Source organism: Momordica charantia (genome assembly GCF_013281855.1).
Source record: "Momordica charantia cultivar OHB3-1 chromosome 4 unlocalized genomic scaffold, Mcharantia_2.0 BLBB01000004.1, whole genome shotgun sequence".
NCBI lineage: Eukaryota > Viridiplantae > Streptophyta > Magnoliopsida > Cucurbitales > Cucurbitaceae > Momordica > Momordica charantia.
In genome coordinates this window covers 27,902,903-27,917,202 of record NW_028275162.1, presented here as the reverse complement: position 1 = coordinate 27,917,202, position 14,300 = coordinate 27,902,903, and the positions used below count along the sequence as shown (strand labels likewise).

Here is a 14,300-nt window from a genome sequence, read left to right as displayed (position 1 = left end):
AATGACCCGTTTCAATATTCTTTTGTTTGTACTTTATTTTTACAAGATTAAGAATAATATGCAAGGAATTTACAATTCACATGGCACCTTTTAAAAGCATCACACATGATTAAAGGTAAAATAATGCCCAATCTCTCTCTTGTTTACATTTATTTTAATCTTGAAACTTACGTGGATTTGGTTTGTTTCGTTTGATTCTTTTAAAGGGTCACCATATTAAATTCTTCAAAACTTCCTGTCTCAAACGACAAGCATGCCTTGCTAGTGCCACTGCCCACTGCCACCAAAAGCAAACTGCCTCTCCCCCCACCTCCATTTGGGCTCTGACATAAAGATTTTCTTTTGTTAATGGGAAATTTCTGGCATAAAAACCAGAAATTGGGTTCTGATTTGAAGATTTCCTTATTAAACAACCAGACCCCTTTTGAGGGTTAGCTTTCCTTCTTCTTCAACCAGCCCTCATTTTCCAAAACTTTCAGCTTCTGCTTGGGCTCTCTCTGGTTTTTTTTTTTGTACATGAGCATTTAATGGGAATGAGGAGAACAGAGGCTGCTGCTTCCTGTCTTGTGGCTTCTTTATTGTTTTGGGCTTCTGCAATAAATGGCCTGCTCTCTCCCAAAGGTGTAAACTATGAAGGTAACTGAGAGAAATAGAAACCTTTAATTTGATTACCTCTTCTTTTTTTTTTTTCTCCATTTTTCTGCAAGATGGGTCAGTCTGTTTAGGCCATTTCAAGATGGAAACTACAGAATTTTTCATGGGGGACAATGGTTTATTTGTTTCATTTCAGTTCAAGCTCTAATGAGCATAAAAGCTTCCCTTCAAGATCCCCATGGTGTGCTTGAGAATTGGGATGGGGACTCTGTTGACCCATGTAGCTGGACCATGGTTACTTGCTCGGCTGAGAGCCTTGTCATTGGCCTGTAAATTCTTCTTCCTCTCCTCCTTTTTCTTTAAGAATATGAACTGAATAATGGAGAGTTGGGAAATGGAGGCAATCCGCCATTGAAGTTCTGATTCATTTTTCTTTCTTTTGGTGGGGTTTGGAACGTAAATGCAGAGGAACTCCAAGCCAGAACCTGTCTGGGACTCTTTCTTCAAGCATTGGGAATTTGACAAACCTTCAAATTGTGTAAGTAAAAATGATTTCTCTCTCTTCCCCCCTTGAGAATGGAGAAAATCAGTGAGAAAACTGGTTTGCATTTTCTCTATAGGCTGTTGCAGAACAACAATATCACAGGCCCAGTTCCTCCAGAGCTTGGGAGGCTCTCAAAGCTTCAAACTCTTGATCTATCAAACAATTTCTTCACTGGGGGAATTCCTTCTTCTTTGGGCCATTTGAGAGGCCTACAGTACTTGTAAACATCTTCCTGGCTATAATGCCTTTTGTTTTGTTTTTTTCTTTCCCCCAAATGTTTTTAGTTTAATTTGGTTTGGTTTCCATTGATTTTAGGAGGCTTAACAACAACAGTCTTTCTGGGGTATTTCCGATGTCTTTAGCCAACATGACCCAGCTTGCTTTTCTGTAAGTTAGTTTCTCTCTTTTCATATTCATCCATCTTTGGTTCATGATTCTGATGAAAACTTATTGAATTCAATTTCTTATTCTGAAATTTGTTTTCAATGCAGTGATGTGTCTTATAATAATCTCAGTGGCCCTCTGCCCAGATTTCCCAGTAAAACATTCAAGTATCTCTCTCCTCTCTCCTTTCGCTCTCTTTTCTCTGTGTATTGTGTGAAATTTCACTCACATTATCTTTCTGGAATTGAAGCATTGTTGGAAACCCTCTGATCTGTGCAAGCGGGTCCGAAGCGGGCTGCCACGGAACGACTCTAATGCCCATGTCCATGAATTTGAACAGTTCACAAAGTAAGGTTCTTGTAAACGCATTTCCACTGAAATTCTTTCAGACCCTTCGCAATTCATTAGTTAATTTGTAAGAATTCTTGTGGTGATTCTATTCTAAGCCAAGTCTCTTTGCTTTTCTTTAGCTGGTTTACCTGCTGTGAGATTGAAGAGTCACAAAATGGCTCTTACATTTGGCTTGAGCCTAGCTTGCCTATGTCTGATTGTTCTTGTATTTGGACTGTTCATATGGTGGAGAAGACGAAGCAATCGACTGACATTCTTCGATGTAAAAGGTACATTATGAGGAGCATTGAAATATTTTCACTTGTCACGACACGATTACTGTTAAATTTGCACTAACCCCACCATCTTAACTCGGCATGTAAAACAATAAGACCAAACTTTGAACTTCAGTTAAAATTATATTATCGCTCTATTATGAGTCCCGTTCGTCTTGATTTGATGCTAATCTCGTGAATTGCAGACCGACAACATGAGGAAGTTTCGCTCGGAAATCTGAGAAGGTTCCCATTTAGAGAACTTCAGATAGCAACAAACAACTTCAGCAGCAAGAACATACTAGGAAAGGGAGGTTTTGGAAATGTTTACAAAGGAATTCTTTCGGATGGAACGGTTGTAGCTGTTAAAAGGCTCAAAGATGGCAATGCCAGTAGAGGGGAGATCCAGTTCCAGACAGAAGTTGAGATGATCAGCCTTGCCGTGCACCGTCATCTCCTCAGACTATACGGGTTCTGCAATACGCCGACCGAAAGGCTTCTTGTTTATCCATATATGTCTAATGGAAGCGTTGCTTCACGTCTCAAAGGTAACCATGTATACATTTGATACTTAACCATATGCCCCTATCAAATGTCTGCCGATGTAACATAAGAGAATTATCGGTTTCTTTTGCAGGAAAACCGGTGTTAGACTGGGGAACAAGGAAAAGAATTGCTATAGGAGCTGCAAGGGGATTGTTATACCTCCATGAACAGTGTGACCCAAAGATAATACATAGAGATGTTAAGGCTGCAAACATATTGCTTGATGACTACTGCGAGGCTGTCGTTGGAGATTTTGGGTTGGCTAAGCTTCTGGATCATCAAGATTCACATGTAACAACTGCCGTGAGAGGCACCGTGGGACATATAGCTCCCGAGTATCTCTCCACTGGACAGTCGTCCGAGAAAACAGACGTTTTCGGATTCGGAATCCTACTCCTTGAACTAATCACAGGGCAGAGAGCCCTTGAGTTTGGCAAAGCAGCTAATCAGAAAGGAGGCATTCTTGACTGGGTATGCACTAGCACTACCATAAAAAGAAACAATTCAAAACATCCCATCTTTCTGTTCATCTTTCTTACCCTTTGATTTCTCTTAAACTCTTCTGTCTTCCAAAACTTTTCAAGAGGGAGGAGGAGAACATGAACCCAACAAAATGGTAGTGACACGAATGGAGTTCGTGAAACTATCCTCATTCCTCTCTCCCTCTCTTCGGTTCAAAACTCATGCTAATAAACCAAAGAAAAGGCTCGAAACAGGAAGTTAACAACAATGTTTCAGCTACATATTGATCAAGATGGAAAGATAGATAGGAAGAGGGAGCACAACGAATCAGTTACCAAACAAGCCTATAACAACAAACGATGTTTTGCTTAACAAACTAATGCTCATAACCCAACAAAAGATTTCGAAACATGTCGATCGAGATGGGAAGATGAAAATAAATGAATAACATTGTTGAATGACTGAATTTCAGGTGAAGAAGATTCAGCAAGAGAAGAAGGTGGAAGTGCTGGTGGACAAGGATTTGAAAGCAAACTATGAGAGAGTTGAGGTAGAGGAAATGGTTCAAGTGGCTCTGCTGTGCACCCAATACATGCCAGGACACAGACCAAAAATGTCAGAAGTTGTGAGAATGCTTGAAGGAGAAGGGCTTGCTGTGAGATGGGAAGCTTCACAGAGAGTGGACACTTCAAAATGCAAACCCCCCCATGATTTCTCTTCCTCGGACAGATACTCTGATCTCACAGATGACTCTTCATTGTTGGTCCAAGCCATGGAGCTCTCTGGCCCAAGGTGAAAGCTCAAAAATTCCTTTTGCCAAATTCTTTTTTTAGAAGAGTTTATTTAGTATATTAAGAGAGAGTTTTCAAAGATGAAGCCTTTTTTTCCCTTTTCTTTTTTGGTGCATAGGAGGTGGAGTTTGCTTGTATCATATTAGAAATGTTGAAGCTCTGCAAGGGCTTTGTTATTCTATTTCCAATTGTATAGGCGGTGTTTGATAACGATTTTGTTTCATTTGGTTATTTGTTTTTGAAAATTGAGCGTATAGTGTTTGTATCTGTTTCTATGTTTTCTTTGTTAGGTTTTTTTTCTTTTCACTTTTTACGAACACTTTTAAAATCGTAGCCAAGTTTTGAAACAGAAAAAACTATTTTTGTGTTAGTTTTGAAATTTTGGCGGTGTACAAGTAGATTAGGAAGCAAAGAAAAAGTTTGTCGATATATAAGCTTATTTTTCGGAGACAAAAATTCAAAAATAAAATCGTTATCAAACGGACCCGAACTCTATCTCAAGTATGATGAGAGTTGTGTTTAAGTTTTGGGAAAATCCAAAATGAAGAAAATGAATTGAATTGGTGTGAAGTTTAGGGAATTCTCAAAAGCTTGCTTGGATTGTCTCTTGAACTTTTACCATCTTATCCCTCCGGGTAGAGCAAGTGAGCCGTGGGCCTGTGGCCCAAATCATTTAAGCCCATTAGTGGGCCCATCATAGAAAGCCCACTGATCCCATCCCCACACACGACAATTAATTTTGCTCTAAAATCATCTCATAATTTGTATTTATTGAAAAAAAAAAACAGAGAGAGATTTAATTACATCTTTCCTCATTAAAAAAAAAAAAAACTTTAAAGTTGTGTGGCAACTCGATCATGCATTTTGATCATTTTAATAAATGGGGAACAAACAATTTTAGAGGGATGAAAAATGAAACTTCCTTTTTATTATTATTAAAAAAAAGTGGGAAATTATAGGCTAATGGGATTTGATTTCCACATCATACAATCCTTTTAGTGGGAGACATTAATAGAAAATTGGTAATATATATTATATTATGGCCACTACAAATACTTTTCATATTTTATTCATGTTTTTTTCTTCCCTTTTCTCTAATGGGGTTTATAATTTAATGAATGTGGATGAAAAATTGCCCCAACTTCCTCACTCTCTTGGATTTTCACTTGATTTTAGCCCATGTTCATATTCAAAGGTGTCTCAAGTGGGTGTTTTAGGGTTTATTACTTAATTTCAATGTGCTATAATTATGTGGGTATTAATGATCCTAATCGAAGAAAGTTCTTAGAAATAGAGTGTCTGAAATTTTAAACCTTTTACTTGATTTCGTTTTGTTATATTTTGTAATATCTTTTTCAGTGGAAAAAAGAAGAATTTGATCCATGTGTTTTAAAATGATGTGGTAGGGACGTGAAGCCATGTTTGAAAGTAGATGTTTAACCTTAGTTTACATGAAATAGGTTAAAACACATTTTTAGATAGTCTAAAGTCTTTCAGATAAGAGATCAATTAAAATTTAAAATTTTAATTTTATTGAATTGAGCCTTGAACTTGAACGAGTGGAGAAATTATATACTTTCTATTAGTTGAGAATTTCTCTTAATTTGAAGACTTGACAATTAGATGTGATTTCTTGTGACAAGTATAACTCAACCATAATTAGACACTTACTCCTTTCTTTGAAGTTGGAGATTCAAAATCTCATGCCGCAAATTTGTTGTATTTGAAAAAGATGTGAGCTTTTGTGTCAGGCGAGAGTGTTTGTTCTTGATGATTCTATTGAATGCTGTTTATACTTGAGTTGGAACATTTCAGTGTCGGGCTTAATTACGTGTTTTTTTTTTTCACTCAATATTCATAGTTGAATTGGATATTTTATGCGATAGAGTTTTAGCTTTTTTTATACTAAATTTTAAAGTATTTAGTTAATTATATTTGGGATGATTGATTAATTAGTTATTTATTATTATTATTAACTTTCAAATTTTGTTTTGAGAAAGTATCTTAATTTTGTCATTAATCTATAGAATTTATAGAGTTCAATCAAATGAAATTAACGCTTTTTCATATGGTATCTCTTTTATTTGTATGATGTTGATAGGAAGACATAATATGATTAAGAATGTAGGGTTATGGTTTAAAGTGGCGTGCCCTATAGTCGTAATGACTAAATTATAGTGCTCTAATATTTTATGTTTTAAAAATAGATTGTAATCTTCTATCCAAAAAATTAAGTTTAATAAAATATTAAGAGTGAGTTTAAGCATAAATTTTTCCGTGAGTGTCTGCGTCATGCACACAAATCTCACGAAACAATCATTTGGTTATCAAAGAAACACCCTCGTAGAATATTAAGTTGTTTAGTATTTACATTAGTCTTTAATTGTCCATTAAACCAACCTATGATAATTAGTTTAAAGATACCTTCAGACGATGGTTAATAACAATATTTTATAATTTCCATCATGTAATTATATTTTTCTTAAGTATAATACGCGGGATGAATCGAACTTATAACCTTCCTCTTAATTAGAGATATACGTTAATTATTGATGTGTGCTCGCTTGGAAAAATTTCAATAACTTATTCAACTAGTTAAGACACGAAGAGTTCGTGAGTGTGAATTGATGCTTATAAAAATATGGAAAATATTTGGCTCCTCACCAGTAAGGAGAAATCTTGTCCTTACCACCATTTAATATTTGACAACTTATCATTTTTTTAAAATATTTTTTGTTTTTGTATTTCTTTCTCTTAATTGTCAAATATTTAAGTGTATTTTGGGACGTGGATGTAAATTTAATATTTTGGTTGAGGGTCTATAAATATTAAAATTTCCACTTTCATTTCACCGCCTCTTCCATTCACCACACAGAGGATGAGAGGAATGAGATCATTGGCCGCCTCCGCCTCCGCCGTGAAATCCGGCCGCCACCTCTGGAACTCTCCGATACCTTATCTCTTCGGCGGAATAGCCCTAACTCTACTACTCATCATTACGGCATTGATTTTCCTCGCTTGCTCCAACCGGAAACCACGACGCTCTGCTTCCAACTCGCCGCCACAAGATCAGGATCAGAACACTAACATCCATACGCCTGAAATAACCGCAGCCGATCTGCAGCCTAAAATTGTCGTCATAATGGCCGGAAACGATACGCCGACATTTCTCGCTACGCCTTGTTGTTCGTCGTCCGATTCTTCTTCCTCTCGATCGATCGAGCAGTTTTGAAAATCAGGTGATTGCATTGTCGATTTCGGATCATCGATCGTCTTCTTTTCTTCTTCTTTTTATTTTTGGCAGCGGCGGGAACGTGTAAATCGATAAAGAGGAGTAAATGTAGAATTTCAATTTTATACCACGGAGTTAAAAATGTCTTTATGATCTGTGTCCTCTGCTCATCTCTGTTTCGATTTTATGCTTCCGATTTGAATTTCTTCTATCTCCATGCTCGATTTGAAGTTCTGAGAAAATTATTTCACTGTAAAATGTTTCTTTCTGTACAAATTTATCAAAAGCTTTCTTCCGGTATAATTTCACTGGAGAAGAGACGAACAAGAGGAAAGGAATATCTTCTCTTACATATTTAATTTAGTTCTTCCCCTAACCATAATTCACTCCATCAAAATATTAATTAAAACTTCGAAGATTCAAATCCTCTCATCTGTAAGTTGTAAGTTTTTTTTTATCAGTTTTTTTTGGTGTATATAAGGATGGTGTGAAATATTATCATAACACTAAACAAAACGTATATTTATTATTTTGATTCTTGGTCAAGACATTAAAACCAAAATACTTGTAATTTCACCCTCCTGTGATTTAAAAATCTTAAACTTTTAAATTATAAAATTTTATATAATGGAAATTCTTTAATATAAAGTAATGTCTACATTTTTAAGAAATATTAGGATCTATCTTAAAATTGTGATAGAAAAATGAGATTATAAATAAAATTAAGAAACCAAAATAGTCACTTTTTAAACCTACGTGAATCAAAATAAAGAAAGTACAATAACTAAAATGAACCAAAAGAACCAAAATTAAAAGCATAAAGACAAAAACGAACCTTTTGAAAATTTTGAAAATATAAGAATCAAAATAAACGAAGCTAAAAGTACAAAGATCAAACTAGTATTTCAACTTAAAGTTTGGAAATTCAAAATATCAACTAAACAGTGGTATTTTTTAATAGTTATCTACCCAGACTCTAAAAATGGACAACTATTTAATATATATATATATATATATATATTTTATCCATCTCTTCTATTAATAAAAAAATATATTATTATAACTGCTCGTCAGGCTATAGCTAAATATTATTTGAAGTATAATCCAAAAAAATACTTACCTTCAAAGTTTAGAATTCCTATATCATTAGAGTTGTCCCTTTGTACATCCTTGACCAAACCTTTTATATAGTCTACATTTTAATAATAACGTTTTTGAAACTTTAGCTAAAATTAACAAATAAAAATGTTAAAATATATAATTTGAAAGCACATAAAACGAATGAATTAAAGCTAGTTTTAAATAATAATTAAAAAAAATGGCAGCTGCAATGCTCTGGTTGCCGCGGCAGCCGACATAGCCGCCATTGAAATTTATTACGACAACAAAATCCAACTTAAATTTACAAACCAAACCAGAAAGAAAGAAAGAAAGAAAATAATAATAATAAAATAAAATAACATACCACATATTTTCAACTTAATTAAATTTAAAAATTCGAAGTTTTCCAATGTTTATATAAACTTAAATTTTCTAAATTTGTGAATGAAAAGCTACCTTATAATTATAATTACAAATTACTGTCCTATTTGGTTTCCGAATTAAATTTGTTTAGTTTGAAATTATGAGGTTGAGCCTATATTTGATATATTAGTTCGTGCAGAATTTACTTATATCACACGAGTTGAAATAATAAATTAATTAGCTTTCAAATCTACAAATCATTCAGTATATATTGTATAAATTCAAACTGTTGTATATGAACTTTTTTCTAAAGAGTTATAATTGTATAAGATAGGTATAGTTTAAGATATAAAACGACAGAGTATTATTTATTTAAATTTCAAAGGCTAAATACATGTTAGCTAGTTAAAAAATAGGTCAACTAAAATAAATAAGGATATGTATGAAATAAAGATTATTCAATCATAAAAGAAATTGAAAAGGGAATCTTCAAAGTCTAAACTTTAGTATGATCCATATGAATGTGGCATGGAATATGGACATTATGGGCCTATTTTATGCAAATGAGAGGATGAAATTTGTTAATTCATAGTTGACTTACTTTATGAGCTTATAATTAAGTATCAAGGAAAATCAAATTTGGATATTGCTTTAATTTTCTTTTGAAGTTTATCCATAATATGTATAAAATGGATAACAAGATAAAATATACCATTATCATCTTTCAATTCAATAGTTCTTCAATTGTTAAAGAAAAGAAATGCAAAGCAAACGGTACTTTTTAGTGAAAATGATGTTCTTATCCTCCATTTTCTCTTTTACTTTAAAAAACATTAATGTCAGACTTCGTTGAAAAATCCTTTCTTATCATATAAGATTGAAGAATATATTAAAATGTTCAAATTAATGTTAAGGGTCACTCATAACATTTATATTTTTCTTTATTATTTTATTTAATAAAAAAAAAGCCATCGTTTACAACTATGAATGGAATGAAGAAGGGAGAAGTTGTCTCCATTGCCATCCTAAGGTGTTGTTGCTAAATGGAAGGATCTTATCGACGTCCATGAATGATAAATCATAGATCGAACTACCGAATCAAAAAAATGGGGTGGTATCATATGACTCTGTATCAGCTAAGTTCACAATTGCCACAAGGTAAACCACGATTCATCCTCCTGTGCTCTCTAAACAACAACTCTTCTCAAAATTTAGATTTATAAAAGATTATATAAAAAGTTAAAATTAAAAAAAATATATATATATCTCTAAAAAAGCGTGAATATACAAAATGGAACAGTCTTTTTCTTTCAAAATTTATTTTTTACCTGGATGAATAGATGAAATTAATTTCGTTTATTTTTCATTTTAGTCCTAAAATGTATACTTTCTATAGATTTTTCTATTACTTAAATAAACTCAAGTGTAAAACATCTATGTAAAAATAAAAACAATTTCTATCGAGAATAATTAAATTAATGAGATTGTCCAAAATAATTGTTTTTTTTTTCTTGCTAGAAACAGAGAACGAGAATGAGCTTGAAAGTTGTAGAGGTTTAATTAATTAATTTATTTATTTTTCATTTTTAAGAAGGAAAAAAGAAAAAGAAAGAAACTCTGGTGGCTTGAAGTTAAACTCCTGAATCAACATTTCTCAGAATAAAATCAAATGGAAAATCTCGCAAAGGATTACCATATCAGACAACACGTTCATCAGACTTGAAACAAAAACAATACAATACAGTAATGTAACCAAATTGACTCCAAAATACTTATGGAATGAGCTCTGATCAACAACACTTCAGAGCTGAGATTATTGTAAATAAAAAAAGAGTTCTTACTTTCGGATTATGGTGCCGAATTACATTCAATCCTTGAGCTGTTTGGCGATCTTGAACCATTCGGTGTGGAAAGATCCTTCGATATCGGTTCTTTCGTATGTATGAGCGCCAAAATAGTCTCTTTGAGCCTGGACCAGGTTTGCAGGCAATCTCTCCCTACGGTAACTGTCGAAGTAAGCAAGACTTGACGACATTCCCGGGGTGCTGATACCTGAGTTGATGGCCAGACATACAACTCTTCGCCAAGCTGACTGTCGTTCGATGATTTCCTTTGCAAACTCTGGATCCACAAGAAGATTGGCTAGATCGGGATTTCGGTCATAGGCCCTCTTGATTCTATCCAAGAACACGGCTCGGATGATGCAACCTCCCTTCCAAATTCGGGCGAGTTCCCCCAACTTTAAGTCCCATCCCTTCTCAATACTCTTGGCACGGATCAAATTCATCCCCTGAGCATAGCTGCATATTTTTGATGCGTAAAGAGCTTGTCTCACATCGTCGATCAACTTCTCCTTGTCAACCTCTTGAGGCACCAAGACATTGCTGAGGCCACCCGATCCAAAGACTTTCGCTGCTTCTACCCTCTCGTCTTTCAAACCACTTAGGAATCTTGCATCAAGAGAAGATGCAATGGTAGGGGCCGCAACTGAGAGGTCAGCAGCTTGCTGCACAGTCCATTTACCTGTACCCTTCATTCCGGTCTTGTCCAAAACCTTGTCGACTAAGTAGCCATCGTCTTTGTCATCTTTGATACTGAAAATGTCTGCAGTGATCTCAATCAAGAAACTTAGAAGCTCGCCCTTGTTCCATTCCGAGAAAACGCGGTGGAGTTCCTCATTTGACAACTTCCCCACAGATCTCAATACATCATATGCCTCTGCAATTAGCTGCATATCACCATATTCGATTCCATTGTGGATCATCTTGACAAAGTTACCTGACCCACCTTTTCCGATGTAAGTCACACAGGGACCGCTATCGGGAACTTGAGCTGCCACCTTAACAAGAATGTCTTCAATGTACTTGAAGGCCTCAAAAGAACCTCCAGGCATCAAAGAAGGACCATTCCTAGCACCCTCTTCACCCCCTGAAACTCCCATTCCAAGGTAGAGCAGACCTAATTCAGCCATAGCTTTTTCTCTCCTCTCAGTGTTCTCATACCATTCATTACCCCCATCAATTATACAGTCACCTTTCTCCAAGTACGCAGAGAGCGTTTTTATGGTTTGGTCAACTGGTGCCCCGGCCTTAACGAGCATGATTACGACACGAGGTTTCTGAATCGATTTAACAAAGGATTCGGGATCATGGAAGCCATAGAGAGGAAGGTCTCCTTCTGCTTTAGCTCGTTCAACTGTTTCATCTACTTTGGAAGTTGTTCGGTTATATACAGAAATAGGGAAGCCTTTTTCTGCAATGTTGAGAGCCAGGTTTTGACCCATAACAGCCAGACCAGCGAGGCCAATCCTTGTAGGTTTTGCAGGAGCAGCCATGCTTGATACCTACCTCACATTTGAGATTCATAATTAGAACATGATTAAAGGCGAATATATAGTTCGCTACAGATCCAAAAATAAGAACTCATTGTACAACTCAAGTTACAGAAAATGAAAAGACCAATCACCATTGTTGAGTATGTCAAAAAATATCCCTTGATAAAACTACTAAATATGCAAAAAGAATGCATTCCCTAAAAGAAGCCAATCAAAGAAGAGCTGATGGTCCTTGAAAGAAAGTGATTCACTTAAAATTACTAATCCCAAATCCCAAACTCACTCTAAGGGCGAGTTTGGCATAACCTTTGACATGGTGAAAAGTATTTTAATTAGTTAAAACTTAATCATTTGTATAACGTTTATAATAATTAATTACATAGTCAAAAATAATTTTAAAACACTTAAAAAGCACTTTGACTTTTAAGAGTACTCAATTAATACTTCTTCCCAATTAAGTAAAAATCCTAACTCACTCTAATAGTAGCATTTCTTCTTCTTTGTTACAATAACCACTAAGAAGAAGAGTACAAAAAGTTTTGAGTGCAGAAAGAATCTCTGGTAAAGAAAATTTGAGAATGAAAGCAAACAGCCTTAAATGTTCGAACTTAGTCTCTAAGATGCCAACATGTCACTCCCAAAGAGAGACAACAACCTCCAATTTGTTTCAGGAATTCTATACTCATGTTTCAACCATAAAACCAGTAAAAAAAAAAAACTAAAATAAAACAACCAGAATTTCAGAGATCAACAAGAGCTACTTCGATAATCATAAAAATAATGGCCATGAATCATAAAATCAAAGCAAGATCTACAATCTTGCTTATGCCTCCCCGCACGCTGCGTATCAAAGTAAGATCGGTGGATCATGTCAGTAACATAAGAATCAGTAGCATCTATAACTTCTCAATTATTGTTTAGATCAAACAGTAAAAAAGGAATAGATATATATATATATATATATATATATAGAGTAAGAAACAAAAATAGCTCAAAAATGAGGGAAGGGATTAAGATCCCAAGGCAGTAATGTTCTACCAGAATACTTAAAATCACAGGAAGAGAAATGGAAATTAGAATTGAAAAAGCAGCATGGCAAGTGGCAGAGTCAAAGGACTCGAAGGGCCATTAAAAAATGGGCGGGGAATTTCAGCAAACACATAGAGGGCGTAACCCAGAAGAAAGCGAACCTGAAAGCTTTCTGTTCCGACGGATATGGGATGAAGAAAGAAGCAAATCCCAAGAAAATAGAGATCTGGGTTTCTCAGAAAGCCAATCAAAATGAAATGGGTGTTAAAGAAAAGTGGTGATATTACAGAGATATTTGTTGGGCTGAACGTGAACTCGCTATATAGAGCTTTGGCAGGTCAAAATTGGAGACTCTCCAGTGGAGAAACAACAAATAAAAAATTGACCCATATAAAAGAGAAATAAAAAAGCAGCCTTTCCCAGAGAAATTGGTAGGTGGGGAGAAGTTCGAACAGAAAATGTCGAGTTTTTGCGATGTTAGGTGAAATATTAAACGAAAGGTGCGATTGGAGCCTTTCGCCAACGGAGTTGGTGAAGATACCCTTCCCTATATCACGTATATATACGCCATATTTATATTTAAATTATATATATTTTTATGCTAGATTATAAAAATACACCTAAACTTTGTCTTTTATTTAAAATATATTTTGATTTTTCATAAAGATTTTAAAAAAGAAAAATAGTCGGTTCGAGGAATCTTATCGTTACCATCATTAAATATGTTTGACAACTGAGAGAAATAAATAAAAAACAAATATTTTTTTTAATGATAATGAGCTAAGATTTGGCCGTGACCATTTGATCCAAATATTATTCTTTTTTTATAAAATATTATATTTAAAAATTAATATTTATTAATATGAGTTTAGGGAGCTTACCTATTTAAAATTAGGTTTAGTTTCGTAACTCAATTCATAAGCATCTATAGTTATTTTTGTTAGTCTTTGGATTAACAAATATATCACTATTCGTAACGTGTAAAGTAGTTATTAAATATATTTTTTTATGTCAAAAGAATTGAAGATGTTTAATTTTTAATTTTTCTTACAACACGTGAAGTGAATGATCGAACTCATAATCATTAGGCGGGAGATATGTTAATTACTTTACTAGTGAGTTATGCTCGCTTTAGCGAAAAATTTAAAGTTAAAAGAGCACATCTTTAACCATCCCTCCACTTATTAAAGCATAAATATCGATCAAAATATTATGGTTCAAATCATCCAGTGTTATTAAAGGGAAAAAAAAAAAACTTCTAAAAACAAAAGAGGGAATTTTTTAACCTTCGTTTTCAGACCAACCTTTAAGCTTC

The 14,300-nt window shown here is 34.4% G+C and overlaps 2 protein-coding genes across 2 annotated transcripts; one reads left to right on the top strand and one right to left on the bottom strand.

Annotated features, from left to right (window-relative positions):
- Positions 1-205: 205 nt before the first annotated feature.
- LOC111006486 (protein CLAVATA3 INSENSITIVE RECEPTOR KINASE 5) lies at positions 206-4,193 on the top strand. The gene is made up of 11 exons (XM_022278454.2): positions 206-636; positions 791-923; positions 1,061-1,132; positions 1,215-1,358; positions 1,454-1,525; positions 1,630-1,689; positions 1,773-1,870; positions 1,993-2,142; positions 2,334-2,675; positions 2,765-3,144; positions 3,608-4,193. The coding sequence occupies exons 1-11, from the start codon at positions 528-530 to the stop codon at positions 3,929-3,931; spliced, it is 1,884 nt and encodes a 627-aa protein (XP_022134146.1). The 5' UTR covers positions 206-527; the 3' UTR covers positions 3,932-4,193.
- A 6,054-nt stretch (positions 4,194-10,247) lies between these two features.
- LOC111006364 (6-phosphogluconate dehydrogenase family protein) lies at positions 10,248-13,502 on the bottom strand. Its single transcript, XM_022278260.2, has 2 exons — positions 13,147-13,502; positions 10,248-11,965 (listed from the first exon to the last, which is right to left on the bottom strand). Exon 2 carries the CDS (start codon positions 11,954-11,956, stop codon positions 10,490-10,492), a length of 1,467 nt encoding a protein of 488 aa, XP_022133952.1. The 5' UTR covers positions 11,957-11,965; positions 13,147-13,502; the 3' UTR covers positions 10,248-10,489.
- Positions 13,503-14,300: the final 798 nt, after the last annotated feature.

Bases quoted from the DNA above. Each gene is read 5' to 3' on its own strand.
- LOC111006486 (XM_022278454.2), top strand. From the start codon at position 528: ATGGGAATGAGGAGAACAGAGGCTGCTGCTTCCTGTCTTGTGGCTTCT. The intron at 924-1,060 runs GTAAATTCTTCT...ACGTAAATGCAG, and splicing joins GAGAGCCTTGTCATTGGCCT to AGGAACTCCAAGCCAGAACC. The intron at 1,133-1,214 runs GTAAGTAAAAAT...TTTTCTCTATAG, and splicing joins TTGACAAACCTTCAAATTGT to GCTGTTGCAGAACAACAATA.
- LOC111006364 (XM_022278260.2), bottom strand. From the start codon at position 11,956: ATGGCTGCTCCTGCAAAACCTACAAGGATTGGCCTCGCTGGTCTGGCT.